The sequence below is a fragment of the Pteronotus mesoamericanus genome, unplaced genomic scaffold (assembly GCF_021234165.1).
Source record: "Pteronotus mesoamericanus isolate MK-2021 breed Mesoamerican mustached bat unplaced genomic scaffold, CSHL_Meso_final contig_226, whole genome shotgun sequence".
In the NCBI taxonomy this organism is placed as follows: domain Eukaryota; kingdom Metazoa; phylum Chordata; class Mammalia; order Chiroptera; family Mormoopidae; genus Pteronotus; species Pteronotus mesoamericanus.
The window spans coordinates 183,301-204,231 of record NW_026555093.1 but is presented as its reverse complement, the minus strand read 5'-3'; the positions used below and the strand labels follow the sequence as shown (position 1 = coordinate 204,231).

At 44.4% G+C, this 20,931-nt stretch overlaps 2 protein-coding genes and 2 non-coding genes across 5 annotated transcripts in view; 1 reads left to right on the top strand and 3 right to left on the bottom strand.

Moving 5' to 3' along the window:
- MPP1 (MAGUK p55 scaffold protein 1) overlaps positions 1-4,422 on the top strand; it is a 29,434-nt gene extending 25,012 nt beyond the window's left edge. Inside the window, exons 10-12 of the mRNA XM_054572235.1 lie at positions 1,245-1,447; positions 1,699-1,773; positions 3,771-4,422. Of these exons, the coding sequence (XP_054428210.1) occupies positions 1,245-1,447; positions 1,699-1,773; positions 3,771-3,947 (455 nt within the window). The 3' untranslated portion in view covers positions 3,948-4,422. The remainder of the gene's footprint in view (positions 1-1,244; positions 1,448-1,698; positions 1,774-3,770) is intronic.
- A 1,328-nt stretch (positions 4,423-5,750) lies between these two features.
- DKC1 (dyskerin pseudouridine synthase 1) lies at positions 5,751-17,891 on the bottom strand. Of its 2 annotated transcripts, none has more exons than XM_054572233.1 (15): positions 17,772-17,891; positions 16,962-17,029; positions 16,437-16,523; positions 14,960-15,051; positions 14,571-14,755; positions 13,695-13,759; positions 13,193-13,319; positions 12,843-12,973; positions 12,158-12,301; positions 9,910-10,030; positions 9,350-9,468; positions 8,649-8,752; positions 8,044-8,095; positions 6,994-7,134; positions 5,751-6,564 (listed from the first exon to the last, which is right to left on the bottom strand). In XM_054572233.1, exons 1-15 carry the CDS (start codon positions 17,785-17,787, stop codon positions 6,499-6,501), a joined length of 1,518 nt encoding a protein of 505 aa, XP_054428208.1. In that variant the 5' UTR covers positions 17,788-17,891; the 3' UTR covers positions 5,751-6,498. The 2 variants fall into 2 exon arrangements, with proteins under 2 accessions (XP_054428208.1, XP_054428209.1); XM_054572234.1 differs by having other exon boundaries at positions 6,994-7,131; positions 17,772-17,890.
- LOC129069591 (small nucleolar RNA SNORA56) lies at positions 8,172-8,300 on the bottom strand. The gene has a single exon (XR_008529047.1). It is a non-coding gene; the product is annotated as a small nucleolar RNA SNORA56 (small nucleolar RNA).
- LOC129069590 (small nucleolar RNA SNORA36 family) lies at positions 12,492-12,625 on the bottom strand. The gene has a single exon (XR_008529046.1). It is a non-coding gene; the product is annotated as a small nucleolar RNA SNORA36 family (small nucleolar RNA).
- Positions 17,892-20,931: the final 3,040 nt, after the last annotated feature.

The window sequence follows — 20,931 nt, the reverse complement described above, 5'->3', positions numbered from 1 at the left end:
TTCATGTACATAACAGACACGGTACTAAACAATTTTATCCTGCTTTTAAAAATTTAGTAATACGTAATTAAAACTTACATTAGTTTTTCTCTTTAGTTTACATTATAAACACTTCTCATGTGCCTTAATCACGTTGAGAACTTTCTTCTAGTCCATTGAATGGCTATACTATAATTTCCTTAACTTCCCCACTTTTATTTGATGTCTGGGCTCTCTAATTTTCATGAAATATCTCCTAAATCAAAGCAGTGCACAGGGGAGGCACAATCTCTGCAGCAGTCCTGGATAGGGGGAGAATCCGGCCAGTGGTCAGGTGGGGAGTTAGATACTTTCCATTCCCAGAAGTGAATCTGCCCAGCATGGTTGTGTATATTCCCAAGAAGAGATTCTGCTTATCAAAGTAGAAAACCGGATTCCAAACCTGATATTAAGGGGTTTTTTAATTATTATTCCTTGCTTCTCCATTTTGCCTTTGGGGACATTGTGACATCCTGGGGGCAGAAAGCAAATGGGCCTGGGTTGAGGAGTGAGTGGGGAAGTCTGGAATTAGAAATAACCAATACAGGCTCATCATTTAATAACTTTGAATGAGAAGGGAGTTAGAGAAAGAGGGTGATGGGTCAAAAAAACTTCAGATCAAAGAAGAGGTATTGTTTGATAAGCTGGAAAAGAGATGATGATAAGAATGGAAAGCAGGAGCGTGCCAGTGGGGAGGGCTGGGAGGACTGTGTTCAAGCTACAGTGTCTGGAGCATATTTATTTAGAGGACAATTTATATGAGTAATTGTAGATGTTGTGACTTAAGAACATTCTAACACTTAACAGTATGAATTTAAATAAAACCAAAGTACTCTGCTTTCCAAGTTATAAAAACTTTAAATATACTTCCAAGAAATCGTGACCATAGCCTATAGCTCTGTTTTTTAAATATCTCCAGCTGTCATTTCTCCATTTTCAAACTTCAACATTCCTGGGGTTGGTGGTTTGAGAGCTGTGACTTAATGTTAGGGGAAGTGATCATAGGAATATTTTACGTTGGGCTTTGCCTCTTGAAGGTTAAATTTGTTCTGGGTGGAAGGGAGATTTCCTGATATGTATTATCTCCTATTGTCAGCCCTTAAGCATTCTGTGGGAGAAAGCCCTCTATTAAGCTCTCTGCACCAAAGGCAGCTAGGGTTTCAGCAGACTCCATGGTCCCTGGCGAGGGCCCTGAGTTTGTCAGGGGGTTGGGTTCTTGTGTACAGATACAACGCGGCTGCCCAAGAAGAATGAAGAAGATGGGAAGGAGTACCACTTCATCTCCACGGAAGAGATGACAAGGAGCATCTCTGCCAATGAGTTCTTGGAGTTTGGCAGCTACCAGGGCAACATGTTTGGCACCAAATTTGAAACAGTGCACCAGATTCATAAGCAGGACAAGATTGCCATCCTGGACATTGAGCCCCAGGTAGGTAGGCATGGAAAGGCAGGAGTGGATGAGGAGGGGGTGCTGAAGAGCAAAGCTCATGGGAACCTTTGGGGAGCTCAGATTTGCTTCATGTACTTCCAGTGGGGTCCTATGGAAGAAGAACAGTAGTACTGGAAATGATGGAAATAGTGTTGGTGTCGGTGAAGTCCAGAGATGCTTACTAGCAGGAATGCATCATGACAGCTAACTTTTTTTTAATCTTTTTCTTCCTTTCCCTTCCTCTTTTCTAGACTCTAAAGGTTGTTCGGACAGCAGAGCTTTCACCTTTCATTGTGTTTATCGCACCTACTGACCAGGGCACTCAGGTGGGAAGGAGGGGATTGTGCAGGGTGGGTGGGGGTTCACTCTCGAAACCTGTCCACACTGGGACATCAGCCCAGATCATTGCCCAGAGTACTGGCTGGAGCTCAGCTTCAGCTTGTGACCAAATCCCCTATGAGTTTACTGATTACTATTGTCCTTCCTGCCAGGCCAAGAAGCCAAAGGACATATGCACATTTGATTCACTCAGTAGACACTTATTAAACCACTAGCTAGGTAGGCCATTGACCATGCTGGGTAACGGGAACACAGTCATTGTTCCAGAAGTGTCCAGGGTCCAGTAGCAGAGAGGGACAGTTGGGTAAATCTTGACACTCTGGTGTGGTGTGGGCTGAAGTAGGGTGAGCACGAAGTACTGTGAAGGAGGCTGAACCCACTCTGTGGTGTGGGGTAGATGTGTGGAGCATGTGAAAGGAAAAAGGTGAGGAATATAGTGAAAGATCTCCCCTGCTTCCCACTCCCTACCTGCTCCACACCCACTGTGCACACACTTGGCTGCACCCTGCTTTCTCACTGAACACAATGATCTTTCTGAATCAGTGTGTAGAGAGCTTCCTCAGTCTTAGTACCTGCATGGTCTCCAGTTGCGTGTATGCGGCATAGTTATTGTGTATCGCTATTCCCTTACAGCTATTTGGGTTGTTTTAAAACTTGGACTATTATAAATAATATGGCAACCAATGGCCCTGTACATATGGCGTTTCACATGTGTGCAAATATATCTGTAGAAAGAATTCCAGAGAGGATTGCTGGGTCCAAGTATGCATGCTTTGGGAATTGGGAATTCAGAGAATATTACCTGGGAGAGTGCTTGTTTCCTTCCCTGTGCCAGGATCATGTATTCCAAACTTTAATTTTTGGCCAGCCTAATAGAGGGGAAAATGAATCTAATTGCACTTTTATCTTTTTTAAAAAACATTTTAATTTATTTTTAGAGAGAGGGAAAGGGAGAGAACCATCGATGTGCAAGAGAAACATCGATTGGTTGCCTCTCATACGGGTAGCCTGCGGGAGGACCTGACCACAACCCAGGCACATGCCCTGACCAGGAACTGAACTGGTAACCTTTCGGTCTGCAGGCCAGCACTCAATCCACTGAGCCACACCAGCCAGGGCTTTACTTTTATCTTGTACTGTAGGCAGTTGAGTATTTTGTCAGAGTCTTTAAAAAAAAAACATTTTATTTATTTATTTTTAGAGAGGGGAAGGGAGGGAGAAAGAGAGGAAGGGAAACAACTCACAACACCCGCAACTGCAGGGCCTGGCCCACAACCCAGGCATGTGCCCTGACCAGGAACTGAACTGAACTGATAACCTTTTGGTTTGCAGGTCAGCACTCAGTCCACTGAGCCACACCAGCCAGGGCTTTTAAAGGCCATTTGTATTGCCTTTTATGTTAACACCTGGTCATGTCCTTAGCTTATTGTTCTGCTAGTTTTTGGCCTTTTTCTTACTTATTTCTAGGAACTCTACATTAGGGTAATTATCCCTTTGTGGTATCAGTCACAATTTTTTTTCTCCACAATTTGGCATGTGTTTATTGCTACAGAAACATTTCCACTCTTATGGAGTTAAATTATTGATCTTTTGATCTTTTGATCTTTTCATGGCCACTTGGTTCTGGGTTCTAGAAAGAGACTTGGGGTTTTAAGTCACACTTAACCTTGTCCTGGGATTGCAGCTCTGGTGGTTGCTGAAATGGCTCTCCATGCTCAAAGGCAAGAACTGGGAGATGGCTATTGGTCTTTCAGAGAGCTCTGATTAGTTTGAGGGTTAGAGATCCTGTGAGAATTGTTCTCAATTGATTGCCTCTGTGTGCCCTTCTCTGTTAACATTCTAAAGCAAGGTCTTCAGGCCTTGTCTCTAAGGAGGTGACTGGGAGCCAGGCAATGGTCCTAACAATCAACAACCACTGTCCTTAGCTGCTCAGGCTGAGCATGCTGCAACCTGTTTCATCAGTAGCTCTCTCTCTTCTTTGCAGACAGAAGCCCTGCAGCAGCTACAGAAGGACTCGGAGGCCATCCGCAGCCAGTATGCTCACTACTTTGACCTCTCACTGGTCAATAATGGCGTTGATGAAACCCTTAAGAAATTGCAAGAAGCCTTTGACCAGGCATGCAGTTCTCCACAGTGGGTGCCTGTCTCCTGGGTTTACTAAGCTTGCAGAATGGGGGGGGGGGATACTGTATGCCCTCTCCAGTATTTGGAACTCTATTCCCCTTGCTTTAAAACAGGGTCCCTCCAGCTAATTTGTGTCAGCTTCCAGCTCTATGCAATTATCCTAATTAGGCCAGTGGGTGTCAGTCTTGCTCAAGGTCCTGAAGGGCTGGGCTCTGCATGGGGCCCCATTGATCAAGATTTCAAAAGGATCTCTGGAAATTGGGGTCCAGAAGCACTATCCAAATGCAAATGCTAATGAAAGATGGTGCGTACAGGGAGGAAAAGCAATGGACCCTGTCCCACTAAAGCCTGCGCTCCTTCACCTTTAATCACACTGGGCATTTCATTTGTCTTTACTTTGAAGAACTTTTTTACTGCAACTTTCTAAAATGCCAAAATGAAACAGCTGTGCAATAGGATGATGTCTGCTCTAGGAAAACCCTCAAAAGCAATAAAAATATTAGTGTTAAAATGCCAATGACCTTACAACTCCCTGGGTTTCTGCCCACACAAGCCTCGGAAAGGGAAATGTCACCAGCTTTATTTAAGTTCATTGAAGAGGGCATCCAACGTCAGATGCTTCCCTCAAGCCTTCAACAATCTTTTAAGATCTGGTGACCAGAATAACCCAATTTCATGTGTGTCTGGGTGTCCATGTGCTGGGCAGGGCACAATTTGTGCATTATGACAAGTATGTACATGTGCAGCATGTAAAAAAACATTGAGAGTAAAGGTGTAAGATTGTCCAGTTTTTGCTCCATGGGGAAGCAAACATCTTTGCTTCTACTTGCACTGGCTTTGGTTATGACATGCCTACCAAATCTTGCCATTTTCCGTCACTCATTGTAGCATTATCCTTATCCACAAGACATGCCTTTTAGAGCACCCGCATGACTTGCAGCCAAGATTATCAAGAAAATGAGCCACTGCTAAGATTACAAAAAAAAAAAACCCAACCCCCAGTCCTTCCTGAGCCTGTTGTCCACTTAGGATTCTTATCTGGGAAACCAGCACAGAGCAGGCATTTATTGTAGCTTCCTGCTGGTACTTGGAGGCTTACATGCTGGTCTCACGTTAGAGTAGGGGGTTGGGGAGACTGATCCCAGCTTCTGGTCTTAACAGTGGATCCTGAGCACTGGGATGCATGTATCAGCAAAGGCCTCTCCTCCCTGTGCCAGGAGACTTCCCCCGCCCCAGAACTGGTCCTCCTTTTTTGGGGTTTTGGTGCCAGATTGGAAACAATCCTAGACCTCACCAAGGCATTGATTCCTTAGCATCCACCCACCAACTGTTCTCCCCCACCCCCGAGGTTTTTTGCCACTTAACTGGGCTTACTGAAGCACAAAGCTTCAGTGGGCTTCCATCATGGAGCTTGAGCCCAATATACCTACACATAGTTGGCCTGTCAAGATGTGGCTCTTTCATACTTCCCTTGGGCTTTCCCTAGGCATAGCACCCCGACAAGAGACACCTGCCAGACCCATTAGTTATCTTTCTCCATTTTGGAGTACTGAATTTGTGCCGATTCCCCTTGTTACCTAGTTAACATCTTCAATGGAGATTCCAGAGTATTTGATCCCATGCCAGATGACAATCCCCAAGGTGCATGTTTTAAGATACAGAACCAGAAAGAACCAAAGGGAAAGCATCACATTTCAAATACAGCAAAGGTCCCTAGATTTTTAATTTTTTTGTTGTTGTTGTTGTTGTTCTACTAGTTTGAGATCACCAACAATTAGGGGGGAAAAAAAACCCCAACAGGAATACTTAAACAACGTAGTAAGTCAACTTTAATAAGTAAAAATTACAACCTTCTTCCAGCAACAAATAATTGCATCCTTTGAAAGAGGGTAAAAACAGAGAATACATTTTGAATTCTGTCACATACACAAGTAGATAGATGGACTTCGGTACATGAGGCTGTCTGTACACACAAGCATAAGTACACGAACTATTAGGCCAGAGGGATCGGAAATAGCCTTTCAGATGAAAGATCGAGTACTTATCAGGCCTTTATGTGGGAGATCCATGCGGTTAGAAAAGTGGCTGACACCAGAATAGACCACTGTCCTCATAGCACATCGGAGATTTACCATCCCCCCGTCCAGTAAACATGGGTGTTACATTCTTTTACTTGCTCTAGGCCATTTCACTGTGCAATTTTTACAAACTTTTTAAACAGAGGGGTGTGGGGGAGTGGCAGAAGCAAATGAGTAAATGACAATGATGTTAAAATGGCCATTAGAAAACAGTACACATGGTTGGTTACTGGGCAGTGCTGGTCTGAAGATGAGGCTTCCCCACTCCCAAGCAGAGAAGTGGGTGGTGTCAGATCTGCCTCCTGAACCCATATCCTTAAAACAGGACAAGATGGGATGACCACACCAGGTAGTATCACCAAGGTCTCAGACAGCAGCTAAAACGTGCCTCAGCTCTCCACCCTTTCTGGGACCTATGTTCCATTCCCTCAAGAACAAAAGGAACTACGTTTTCTTTATAAGGCTTTAATTTCTCCTCCCAGGTGAACACAGTGCTTAAAGTGATCTCCACTACTCAGAAACTACTTCTGCTTTTATTTTCTTCTTCTTCTTCTTCTTTTTGGTGGTATCACTGTCCTGGGGAAAAAAGGTCACAGAATCTGTTAGAACCCATTGCCACGCTCCCAAAAGGAATTCAGGGACATTCCACACAGCGAAGTAAGCCTTTTCAGGATCTCTAAGAAAATACTGGATTAAATAATTTTTGCACATAACACAAAAGTCCTAAGCTTTTCAGTGGTGCCCCAGTGGTTCACTTTTACAAACAGGAGCAGATTTCCAAGCTGCAGCCTCCCCACCCACCATCAACAGAATTGTAACTCTGAGTAGTTACTACAAAATGCCAGGGCCTGTCTCTGTACATCTCGCTGGGGTAGTGGGGAGCAAAGGCACTCCAGTAATATGGAGCTGCTCCCCAAGTGACCAAGCCAGCACCAAATGGACAATGCTTCCCTGCCCCGACAAGGACTAAGTGGGCTGAGGCATCCTGAACATCTTTATACACACCCCATCTCCTGGCTCTCCTGCACTCTCCAGAGCAGCTTTGGCCTTCTTATCCTTCTTCTTCTTCTTTTCCTTTTCCTTCTTGATGAGCTGTGGAGATGCTGGTGAAGTCTCGTCACTTTCACTCTCTCGCTTCCGCTTCTGCTAAGATGGAGACATTTGATCAAATATTACTTCTTAGGCAAAAACAGATACAAAGGTTAAGTCAAAAGGTGTGGAGCTACCAGAAAAGATCCTTACTGTGTACAATAGGAAGTTTCCTAATTATGAATCCCAGTGGGTCCTTAAATTTACCAAGGATTCAAAGACAGTTTCATCCAAAAGGAGCAGGAAGCCAAAGGCATGGCAGGAGCCCAAAACCACAATAGAATGGAGCTCAGGGAATGAATGGCGCCAAGCAAGCTGTTTTTCTGGAGGCCAATCTCACTAATATAAAAAGTTGAACTACATGTCCCTTAGGGGTGCTCCCACCAATCCTCAAAGGTAGCAGGCAAGGCAGGAAAAGCTCTTCCAGACAGCCTGCTTCAGGTCACTCAGTGCCACATGTATTCCGTGCTGTCAGTAGCCCCCAACCCTGGGAAACCAAGTTGGCACCACATGCTTCCCTTAAACTTTTGAGACACTAAACTGGTGCTGTCCAGAGACAGTGGGCAGCCTTGGGTGGTACTGCTGTTCCTGCTCAGTCCCGTACAGCTCCAAGCGTCACAGCCTCCAATTTCAACACACCTCTGCCATCACTTGACCCGGGGGGGAGCCAGAATAAAATGTAACCCGTTTCAGTGGTGTTGCCTAGGCTGAGGTGGAAGACGAGGCCAATGCAATTCCAGAGCCCACATTTCTCCCATTAGACACATCAGGAAAGTGAATTGGCACCTACAGATCTCAAACACCCTGAGGCACGACACGTCATCTCTCTGCACCATGCACCCGCGGGGGTGGGAGGCCCTGCCGTACTGAGCCAGGATATATGGCTGGACTACACAGTCGCCAGAACAAGCCAAACAGAACCACCTCCCAAAGTCCATTACAAACTAATCACGGCATGCTACTTACCACCTTTGGGGTTTTTACTGGTTCGGCAACCACCTCGGTCTTCACAACATCACTGAAAGGAGAGGTAGCAACGTTAGATTCACTGAACAGCTTTCCATGGAGGAACTAATGTACCTCCAGTCCATCAATGGTATCTGGCAAGTCTAAAGCCACCATCAAAATGCTGACGCTGGACAGAAGAACTTACCACTTACTGTTGCAGACTGACTCCCTCTAAAGTCCCACAAGCCAGACTAGAAAGGGATAACTGTCTGCTGCAGAGGACCAAGCGACTGACCCAGGCACTCAAGGTGAAGCAACCTGCTGCTACCCTACAGGCCCCAAGGCCTTGCGAAAGGACGCATGGGTTCCTTGGCTCCCACATCTAGCAAATCCACCCCTCCCAATTAAACCTGCCCCTCACCTGGGCCCCGTGACCTCCTATCCTCATTTGTAGTTGATGTATTCAGCCAGGTGGCCAGTATACTGTCTACCCCTCCAAGTTCAATACCCTCCTGTACTCACTGCCACTGACACCCTCACCTGTAGCTGAGGTACTAGTGCATCCAGGCAAGTGTGTAGTCTCTGCCTGTTCTGGGTGTCTAGATTAAACGTCCTGCCCTCACCTGTAGTCAACATACTCCTGAATCCAGGTGACGGGCGTACTGTCTGTGGGCTTGCCATGCTTGTCCAGAAGGCCCTGCTTGATCATCAGCTTCTTCTGACTTGCCTGGTAGGTGTTAGGATTTCAATATCAGAACGGTGTCCACACACATAGCAGGTTCTTCCTTATGTATTCCCACTCCTTACACCCCTCTACAGAGCACTCAAAATTCGCCCTCTCCCTCCAATAGGAACAAACATGGGACTTGTTATAAAAGTCACGAAACTAGTCTTAGCGATAGCCTCTGCAGTGTCTTTTTGTGGCACAGGACCTTGGTATATACTATTGCACCTACACCCTCCCTCCCCTCTTCACCCCACTGACACCTAATGTTACATCCTTCACACTGGCATGGCTCCAGACAGATCAAGCCCTTCCACTGCAGACTGCAGAGGTGCCACATACCTCTGCACTCCTTGGTAAGCCCTCAACTTGGCTAAAATTCACCATTTCACTGTGCAGTTTGAGTGATGCCCATCTGCTGCCTCCCATTAGACAGAAATCTCTAAGGTATGAGACAGGCCAATTTCCACTCACCATCAACTCCCCCAGGGCCCAGCATTAAGGCAAGGCTATGGCACAGTGGTTACACCAAGAACTGCCCAAGTATTCAACCACACTAAACAAAATAACCTGGCAGGGCACATGCCCAGTCCCACTTACTTTTGGACCTAATCCCCACTTCCGAGGGTAAGTGTCTCTTTCCATGATCACTCTCTTGATCTTGGCCACTATCCCATGGTCACAGGTAGAGATCACTGCTGTGGTCATTAATGCAATAGCTGCAGGTGTCACAAAGAGATAAAAGAATGATTTAAAGGGGAAAGACTTGATAACTGGTAAACCTGAATGCCACTGTTTTATACAACTCCTTAAAACTCTAAGCTCTACTGCCTTGAGTATCCTTCACTGAGAACGTACATATGGATGTGCAGTCGAGAAGTGGACTAAAAGCTCTTCACTGATAAGCATAGACACTTATTCCTGTTCTTAATGATCTCTCTTCTCACTGGAGAACCAGCTGCTGAGACACTGTCTCTAACAGCAGCCACAGGGACAGAGGTAAAACCCAATTACCTCCTCTCTCACCTGTGCCTGTCTGACATGGCCCTTTGCTGTGACCACCCTTACTGAGATCAAACCAAGACCAGGACTTAGGGATCTGCTCTTTGTGAGCCTGGCTACGACGGTGCGGAAGGACTGAGAACAACTTCCCCTCTTACCTATGCAGATTGCTTCCCCTTTGGTGGTGATGACCACAATCTCCTGATTGACTTCAATACCGTCCTCATATCGGAGAACACCTGGAAGCATGATCTTCGCCCCATAGCAGATTGCATTCACCTACAAGGATGATATCACCCGTGAGAGCCCCAGCCACTGACCTCTACCCCACACGAGAGCAAATTCAGACACACGGGAAGGGGGCTGTGAGCATCTCCCCACCTTGACATGAGGCTAACACCATGAATAGCCACTAGTTGCTATCAGCATATACAGAACTCCAAATTATAGCAACCACTCATCAAACATTAGGCACTTTACGCACACTGACTCAGAAACGTTAAACAGGACTTAAAACAGCTACTTCTATGCCTGTGGAACTTAAGGATGTTTTCATTTTAAATCAAAACCTAGCCTTAGTTTCCCTTAATTGCTCTTTGCTATTCCTTATCATTAAGGGGGGAAAAAAAAAACACCATGACAAAACTAGATCTATTCGCTCTATTAAGAGATTTGGGTAGTAACATGATCCCAAAGTAACTCACAAGGAAGATTACCAAGGCTAATTACACACAGGTTTTGGCATAACTTATAGGCCAACAGGTACAAGGCCACCTCTCCCTAAGTTCAATGGCACTCAATACAACCATGTGCCTTGTCCCGTCTCGTCTTTACTCACCCTAGATCTCTTTTGCTGACCACACTCCACCTTCCCCTTAATTTTTCCCAGGAGCTACCAGTCTGACCCCAGAACGGTGTATCACATTTATGTTGTTCTGTTTTATGTGATTAAATGTTTTCAATCGTTATAGTGACCTGTTTTAGTATATCTCATTAATTTTTGTTTATTATGAACTACAACATAAAAGATACATTAAACATCTATATAACAAGGCTCTGGCTGATATGACTCAGTGGATTGAGTGCGGCCAGCTAACCAAAAGGTTGCTGGTTCAATTCCTAGTGAGGGCACGTGCCTGGGTTGCGGGCCAGGTGCCCGGCTGGCGGTGTGCAAGAGGCAACAGACTGATGTATCTCTTGCACATCGATGTTTCCCTCTCTTTCTCTGTCCCTTCCCCTCTCTCTAAAATAAACAAAATCTTTTTAAAAATCTATATAACAAGATGTGAATATGAATGATAAACCTCAAATTATTAAATATAGAGAATTTATATCCTTCAAAGTTAGAGAATTTAATTGCTACTTAATATTGAAAACTTGATTATGCAGTTGGTCACAAAGACAATCTTAATTTATAAAAGACCATCCTCTGACCATACCACCATTAGGAATAAAAAGGCTGCTTATAAAATTCTGGACTACTTCAAAAGAAACTCATCCTTAAATCACTACTAAAAAGAAAACCTAAGCTGACATAATTAATTGCATATTTACTCAATTAAGAGTACTCTCAATATTATTTAGTAAATATGCTAAGAAAAAGACTTGAAAGGCTATGTTGTTTAGGTTTTATAGACTCAAACAAGGACTTATTTAAAACATAACAAAATTTTATGGAATTCCCAAAAGAGAAATACCTTATATCTTTGAAATTCTCCAGTCTTAACTTTTTATCCCCATCAAAACAACTTTTTCTTAGCAGTAATTTAAATAAAATCAGTTTATTAGGCACATGGAGAACTACCAGGTTATGGGAGGGCAAATTCCACGTACTACTCACAGTCTATTTCTTGAACAAACTTATTTTGGGAGAACTCTTAGGTAAATGTTTAATTAATCAGTCTTATTTAAAAACAGAATTAGGCCTAGCATTACACTTTTAATTCAGTACATTTGGTTTTCTTTTTTTAAGATTTTATTTATTTTTAGAGAAAAGATGGGGGGAGGGAAACATGGATTGATTGCCTCTCGCATGCCCCCAACTGGGGACCTGGCCCGCAACCCAGGCATGTGCCCTGACCAAGAATAAAACCAGCAACCTTTCGGTTCACGGGACGTTGCCCAACCCACGGCGCGACACCAGTAAGGGCCAATTCAGTACATTTGGTTTTGATTTAATCCATCAAAAAGGCTTTATTAACAAAAAAGGAAAAAGAACCCGGGGTCCCATCTACAGAACCAGGAAAGAAAAAAGGCAAAACAAAAGACAAGTAACAACTCAGAAACCCCCAAGGAAAGTAAATTCACACCACATTTCACCTTTCAATAGAAAAGTTTTCAGAACATGGATATCCCATCTTTGAAGACACACTTTCACCAAATATGGATTTGACACCCAGAACTTACTGCACTGTCTTTCATAACCAGCCGTTTATGAGATGTCAAGAGCTTTTCCAAAGGGTAAACAACTCGCCGCAGGTAACTCTCATCCTTGTGGTTATCATACAGCCACTGGGCATCAAGCACATCGTGCATTGTCACCATGTGGTCCTGAAAAGCAGCCATATATAAAAACTATTCATTGTCATTGTATCTCAAATAGCCCAGTGGATGCCAGACTTCCAAAAACTCAATGAATTTAGTCTTGTCTGCTAATCCAAGCACATTAATCTTCCGTTTCTTGAAAATCACTTCCCTTTCGGACATCTTTAACCTGATGTATTTAAATCTGAGCAAACATTTTTGTAGGCTGTGAGGTAAAGGAATAGATTAATGCTTTCTACCCAACCATCTCCCCTAGCCTGTGTTTCAATGTCCCAAAGTTTAATTAACAGAACAGGGGAGCTGCCCTGAACTGAACTCAACACTTTGGAAACTGCCTTTTCCTGGATGTGAAGCAGGGGGAGATCCACCAGGAGCTAGAATATACAGGATAGGGCAAAACTAGGTTTATAGTTGTTTGTATGAAAAATAATGCAATAAGGAATACTAGAAGAACTGTGTTTCTTGTACTCACAACTGTAGACCTACTTTTGTCCCACCCTGTATTAAGTACCAGCTCCAAAACTGCTAGCCCCACAATGGTGTGTACCTTCTCGCTCATGACTCCAGAACGAACCCTCCGAAGTTCCTGCATCTGACCGCCAACTCCCAGTAACAAACCAAGGTGTACACACAGCGTCCGAATATAGGTGCCGGCCTCACAACTCACCCAAAAGATTCCTAAGACACACACACACACACACAAGAGTAGCACATATTTTCCAAAGTAAACATATCACCAGTTGAGAAACCCAGAGCCAGAATGACTAGAGACAATATATGGGCCATGACTGCACCACACACTAAAGGCATCTACTTTTAACGGAATACAATTTCCCAGAATCCATTCCTCCCCACATATGGTCTGTTAATTCAGTCCCTCACAGACCTGTGACTCACCTAATCTTCTTTCAGGATCATACTCAATCATTTTGCTCTCATAGATGGTCCGTACTCGGAGTTGCCTCTTTACTGCAGCAATAAGTGGGGGTCGCTGGAATAAGGCACCCGTCAGAGTTTCTAGGGCCTGAGAACAAGCACAAACCAAAATAAAGACTCTCACTGCATAGACTCTCAAATAAGATCAAAGGGCCTATTTTGGGAGTTTAAGGACACAATCGAAACATACAAGATTTCTTTCAATCATTTAAGATCTAAAAGATCCAAAATGCCCTTTCAACTTTTGCTTCTTTCTTCAACCATACAGGGATGGCTCAGTGCTTGATCAGAACTCTCCTCAGACGGGACATGACTGAAAGTGCCCTTGCCATCTGTAGTCACCTGTTCAGGCTGGCTAGGACAGCCCACTGAGAAGGTCAGCAGGAAAGCTGGCTGTTTCCAGATGCCTAGGGACTCAGAGCTCCAAGCCACCAAAAGATGCCCTCCCTATAATTAGACTTACCCTAGCAAGTTGAGTCCCCCCTTCAATAGCATTGTGCAGCCGGACAATTCCCACATACTCTTTGCCTGAAAAATGACAAAAGAGTAGTCAGGTGTGGCTACTGAGTTTTCTGTATTTTTTTTTAAAGATTTTACTTGTTTATTTTCAGGGAGAGAAACATCAATGTGTGGTTGCCCCTTGCGTGCCCCCTACTGGGGACCTGGCCCACAATCCAGGTATGTGCCCTGACTGGGAATCGAACCAGTGACCCTTTAGTTTGCAGGCTGGCACGCAATCCACTGAGCCGCGCCAGCCAGAGCTGTTATTTTTTTATAGACTCATATCACTTCCATTTTGTGCAGCAGAAAATGCAGGCAATTTGACCTTCTGTTCCTGTAAAATTTGCACTAAGACAGATTTCACGGTGCAGATGTGGGAAAGGAATGACAACACTTTATCTCACAGGGACTTCAAATTTCAATGTGCTGACAAGGACAGCTGGAGTACTCAATGTAGAACCTGCTTGCAAAAAAAAATCTTCAAGGTCAAGAAGAATTTTCCTAGATGAAAATGCAGGAAGGGCAATTTAGGCAGAAGCAGCAGCATGAAGTCAGAGGAGCCTGGGTGACAAGCTGAAGAGCTGCACTTGAACACAGGTCTGCCTCAGGGCTAAAACGGACGTAGTTGGCTCAATGTGCACATGCCTAGTAACCCAGCACTCCAAGAAAAGGCAGACAAAGAGCACAGAAGGCACGTAAAATACAAGAATATCTCTGCTTAGGATTTTTTCTACTAATGAAGAAAGTATTTTCAAGAGCTAAAATGTAGAAGGGAAAGGAAATACAGAAAGCCCCCCAATCTCAAATTAGCCACCACTTCCTTCCCTCTCCAACATACCTGCACTCTGTTGTGATTTTACCAAGCGAGTGGCTCGTTCTATGCACACGATTAAACAGCCAGTCACCTTGGGATCCAGAGTACCACTGTGTCCTGTCTTTTCCACACGAAGTATTCGTCGGATCCAGGCCACCACCTCATGGGAAGAGGGGTTGGAGGGCTTGTCAAGATTAATAAAACCTGTCCTAGAATGGAAAAGAAATTACTGGGCATCAGTTCTGGTCCCCTAATAAAAACTAAGTCTGAAGAGTAAAAAAAGAAGAGTTAACCATGGGTATAACTTATATGACATTTAGGACAATGCCACTACCTCTTTGAGTAACTGATGCAAAAAGGGTCATTTTGAAAAAAACAGAAGTTTGAACAGTGCTTGCTCCCAACACACTTACCTGATATAATCCCCAATCTCTCTCTTCAGAGGATTTGAACCACAAGGAAGAGGTGTATAATGTGTTGTCCTTATATTTAGCTTATCAAAATTCTAGAAATGGCACAACACAAAATAAAGTTAAGAAACCATTAATATATCTAAGACAAGAAATCAGCACCACCACTGTGATATGGTTACCGTTCAAATTCACAGACCTGGATTGTGCTCCTATATTGTCATTATCTGTTGTGACAGACTGTCAAGCCTCCATACTAGAGAAATTACTCGTAAGTACTAAGACAAATTTGGTCACTCCTCTAGAAAGATTTCTTGGGGTACTACAGAACAGACTAGGTTTCACCATGCAGGTTTATGACTAAAGCATGGACTAGCTCTGATTTCGTCAGGGACAAGAGACAGCCAAATCAAGGACTGGCGGCAATGTTTCTCGAACATGACCAGCTTGTTCTTGCTCCAGATGCTCCTATCTCTGCTCCTTTTTACTCTCCTACTAAGGCTCAATCACTGGTCTGAAAGAGCTCCCCTCAATTAAAACCCATCTTTCACCTCACCCAGTTTAGTTTTGTTATGGTGTATCACAAATAGCAATGATTTTAACTATCTCCCATCCCTAGATTTTAAGTTCATGACAGCAGGGACACTGCCTACCAGGCTCCCTAGCATATTCCCAGGGCCTACTATAAAAAAGCAGATGCTATCAAATGGCAGACACATCTGGCCACGCAAAAACTCAACTGTGTTAAATTATATGAGCAAATCTCATTCTTCCCCTCGTGTGTGTGTATATATATCATATATATCATATATATGATATATATGTATACACACATATATTTTGGTTTTATTAAAACACTTTGTCAAGGAGTGTTCTCAGTAACTTTTTCTCCTTATCTGAGCTGGTGCCCATTAAGTAACTTGCAATTCATCTCATTATTAAACTATCCTATTTAAAACCCAACATAATAGTCAATAATTCCTAGAGGATATGCTACATGCCAGGCACCATGGCTAAACACAGTACATGAATTATCTCCTGCAGCCCTCTGCTTGCCTTCCTAAAATATTAGGAGCAAACAGACTCAGAGAGGTTAAAGGACTGGCCCAAGGTCACACACTGCCTGACCCAAACTGGTCTGGCTTTAAAGCCCTTGCTTCTTAAGAACTAAAGCAGTCAGTGCTACTCCAAGTGTGCCTCACAAACTGCTTCAAGTCTGTAGAGTGAAGTATAGAAATCAAGAACTGTTTATAAACTTTGATAGCAGTTTGATGTCATTCCCACATTTTAACTGTATTCTACAACAGTGTTGGATACATTGGAAATAGGTGCGGCGGGGGGACAAAACCCGGTCCTTCACCTCAGACACCTTGAGGAACACTGCTTTAGACTCTGCTTACATTAAGCATTCTTAATCAACGGCCTAACGCTTAGAAATAAAAGCCAGACACTGACCTGATGCACAATCTTAACCACATACCTTTAGCAACAAGGGCCACTGAGATGTGTCCAACTGAGCCACTTTGGATTCAGGTTTGATAAGAAATTCTCCAGCATGTTGAATTTCCTTCCACAGGACAGAAAACACACCCTATTAGACTTCCCACCTGATTTCGAACAATTCCATTACTATCACAAAAGCCTGTGCCCTTTCAATAGAAAACAGGCTAGTCTATGCCTCTTCACTGGGAGAAGAAATGAGCTAGGATGTCAGAAGGGTAAGTGAAGTGCCCCCAAGAAGGGTACAGATATTTAAAAAGAGGGATAGTGGGTCTGCAGGGGGAATAAAAAAGAAAATTTCGGGGAAAGCAGCTAGTGTGGCCAAACACCACTTAGGAAACTACATGTGATAGGAGATACTAAGATTGGCCTGGGCTGTGTACAATGAATGCCCAATTCTAGCTTAATAAGTACTTCAAAGCCTTTAAAAATAGTTTTCTATAATTTTATTATGTAAGTGACCTTCATTTTTAGTAAAAACAAAGGAAAACATATTCCTACTCACTGCAACATCTTCTTCTGGTAATGACTTGGGCTCTTTTTTCTTTTTATGCTTCTTTGGCAAAGTAAACACTAGAAAAGCAAACACGAGATTTGTGTGTTCTTCCCGAAAATAAAGGCAACAAAGTTTAAAACAGAGAAGGAAACGAGGGTAGGTGGGAAAAGGATGTTTGGTCTAAAATCACTGGGGAAAACGATGTGTAACGCCAAATGCGTGGGGTGCATAAATCCGAAACGAACTAAAGGCAGTCGCACGTGTCCTTTAGGTTCACCACGTGGCGGTGGCGGGGCTTCACACGCCGTAGAAGCGCTCCGTCCACATGCCAGAAAGTTCCGTAAGTGACCCCTTGACTGTCCCCGCGTGCTTGTGACCTCCAGAACTTTCTTGCGTGTCGAAGCTACGTCAGCGCCCAAGCCCCTCAACCTCTTAATTCTTCCCCAACCATCCTGTCCTCCCCTCACTCCCTAGCGCTAACTGTGGCATCTAGGTTTCCGGCAGCACAGATACAGCTAGGTCTTCTGCCACCACAGAATCAGTAGCATGGCCGCCCTAAAAAGGCTGTGCCGTCAGCGGGAGACACGGGCCTTGTGGCACCAGTTCATCGCGTTCTTGCCCTCACTCGTGGAGCCCTCACTCGTGGAGCCAAGGCCAAGAGGTAAGGCTGGCAGGAGGCCTGGCAGCGAATAAGTGAGCCAGTCCGTCCGGTCGCTGGACCTAACGGAGAGCTCGGGCTCCGACACCGTTCCCTGCTCCCTTAACTCCGAGCCAGTCGGGAAAACTCGGTCAAACCAATCGTGGAAAAACGACCCTTACCTTCAACATCCGCCATATTTCCCCGCAGAGCGTGCGAGCCGCGTGCGCCACCACCAAAAGAGCGATTACAGACTCCCGCCGCCCTCAGGCCGCGCCACTAGAGCCCGCCCACTTGTGCGCGTCCATCTGCGTGCCGCGCCGCGGGGAGGAGCCAGGATGAAAGGGCTCAGCCTGAGGCGCGCGCGGGCCAACTGAGCAATCTCATTGGTTGGTTTCTCCCCAGTGGTGTGCGCCTGCGCCTGCGCCTGCGCCTGCGCCTGCTCTTTGGCTCTCACCCCGCCCACAGAAGCTTCCGCTGGGAGGGCATGCGCAGTCCGCCCACGCAGGGAAAAGCTTGTGGGCGTGGTCTGAGCCGCTGTTCTTTCACCTTCGCTGGGTGTAACTCGGGTTTGAGCACCTGGGCACCTGGCAGAGTACTCTGTTAACTGTAACTTACTGCTTCTCGCTGATCCGTTAAGGTTGGTGTTGGGTCAGTCCCAGTTGAAAAATGAAGACGTTAAGGCACAGAGAGATTGAAAGCCCTTTGCTGCTAGCAATTCCTATCCAGCTAGAGTCGCTGGCCAATAGGAATGGAGTGTGAGACACTTGTGGACTTTTAAATTTTCTAGCAGCCATATAGAGAAAAAAAGTAAAACTATAAAGTTAAAATTATTTTTAATAACGAATTTTACTTAACCCAGCAATTCAAAGTATTATCTCAACATGGCAGCAATACGCGATATTATAAATAGGACAATTTACATTAATTTTTGCGCCAAGTCTTTTGGGTACGTGTTTTACACTTAGAAGACCTTGATTTGAACTCCACGAACCGGGGTCCCTGTCAAGTGCCATAACCGCAGGTCGCTAGTGTGTGGAATTGGACAGCCAGGAAGCAGTTTCTGGTTCAAGGCCTTTTCCCTTCTGTTTTTGGTGCTCTTCTCGCTCTTCTATCTCTCAAACAGGGGTTCTTAATCTAGCCTCTGTGGACTTGATTGATCCCCAGTTATTTCTTTATTGCAATTGTAAATGGAATCTTTTGCCGTTATCTTGTCTAACGACTTGCTGCCGACAAAAGAGAACAGTTACTGCTTTTCTTCCAATCATCCTCTGCCAACCAAAGAATAGAAAATTTTCAGTTTTATTTTACTGTGGCTTAAAAAGCATTGGTTTTTCCTCACATAATTTTTAGTCTATCAAGAATTTATTTTGGTGTATGACAAGGTAATAATAATAATGATCTAAATTGACTTTTTACAGATAACCAAAGTCCCTAGTATCAATTCGTGAGTAGTTCATTATTTCCCCCATTGTTTTATATATTTCATTGATACATGGTTGGCTGAATAAGTCTGAGGTATTCCATTGATGGTTCTCCTATGGGCTTCATCTTTCTTCAATACTCATCTGATCTGTCAGCAAAGCCTGTCAGCTTTGCTTTTAAAGGAGATGCAGCATCTGATGGTATTTCCCCACCCTCACTGCTATCACTGCAGTCCGTGCCATCGTTATGGCTCTCCTCGGTGTTTTTCAATGGCCTCCTGCAGTTCCCCCTTCTACTTTTCCCGAATAATGTCTTCTTAACACAGCAGCTAGAAAGAGCCATTAAATTCTTAAGTAAGGCCATGTCCTTCCTCTACTCAAAGCCCTTCAGTGGCTTCCCTTCTCTAATGGGGTGAAGAGTGGCACCCCAAAAGATATGTACTAACTCCTGGACTCTATGACTGTGACTTTATTTGGAGAAAGGGTCTTTGTAGATGTGATTAAGTATCTGAAAGTGAAATCATCCTGGATTGCCCAAGTGGGCCTCAAATCCAGTGACAAATGTCTTAAAAGAGAAAGGAAAAGAAACACAGACAGAAGAGAAGACCATGTGAAGATAGAGGCAGAGATTGGAGTGATTTCAGTCTTCCAGCCTCTATAACTGTGAGTGAACAAATTTCTGTTGTTTAAAGCCCCCCAGTTTGGGGTTACTTGTTACGGTAGCCCTAGGAAAATAATATACCATCTCACTAAGACTAAAAGCCACACTGCCTCTTGGCTGTTCAAGACTACTCCAGGCACATTCTCCTCTTTCTTAAATATACCTTGTTTACTTAATATTAGCCTTATGAAGCCAGGAAATTTTTGTCTATTTTGTTCACTGCTATATACCTGGCTCCTAGAAAATATTCAGTAAATATTTGTTGAATGAATCTGTCTTTTGAACCCCCAAAACCCCATGGACCTTCCCTTATCAGCCAAAGCATCTCCTCCTCCCCTTCTGATGAAGCTTATCCTGCCTTTCTTGGAGATCTTGTAATGAAATTACCTGATCAGTTGCTGAGCAAGTGGATGCCTATTCTCCTCGTGCCCTACTCCCCCCATCCCTTATTGTCTCCAATCCTAACTCTCGAGGAGGTGGGAATGTTGGAATGGAGTTGTCAAGTGCACCCCACAGGCACACCCCTTAACTACATACCCTGAGAGGGCTCAAAAGACATTCCTTTTACCAAAACACTTAGACATACTTCGGTCCAAGTTCTGAAAAACCAGTGTGGGAAAGGAGGCAGGAAGCGTTGTCATGGAAACAGGTTTGCACTCTCAGTGGGAATGATGGGGTCCTGAGCAGCAGAGGCCAAGTAGTGGCATCATGATAGGCAGCAGACTGCTAGCTGGAACCAGAATGGTTTCTCCTCATGGATCTTTGGTGGTGACAAACTGATCATGGCATCCTGTTAATAAGCCACCTGTAGTGGACCATGATCTATATAATCCCAACAACCAACAACAAAAACTCTAGGTATGGTGAATGGCATCCTGCCAGTCAGTTCACAAGCTCAGAGCCCTCAAGTAGAGGGGATGCCAGGTACATCTAACACTGCAATGTATATTGTGTTTTAAACCTTCCTCCTACTTTCCCCTGGGGACACAGAATGCCACTGCGTTCAGCTGGTCAGAAATGGAGTCTTAGTCCCTGCCCCATTCACTGTGGACCCCCCTGTGGCTCTTTCACTAGTCCCTGATTGCTTAATTAGAATAAACACAATTGGCAGCTGAAAACATTCCCACAGGGGCTTCCTGACTCAAGGACTGAAGAAGATTATAAACAGAAAATTCAAAAGGAAGCCCCTCAGCACTGTCCCTTCAATTCTCTGGTACATTATCATAATTAAGTCCCCAGGGACTGGCTTAATTATTT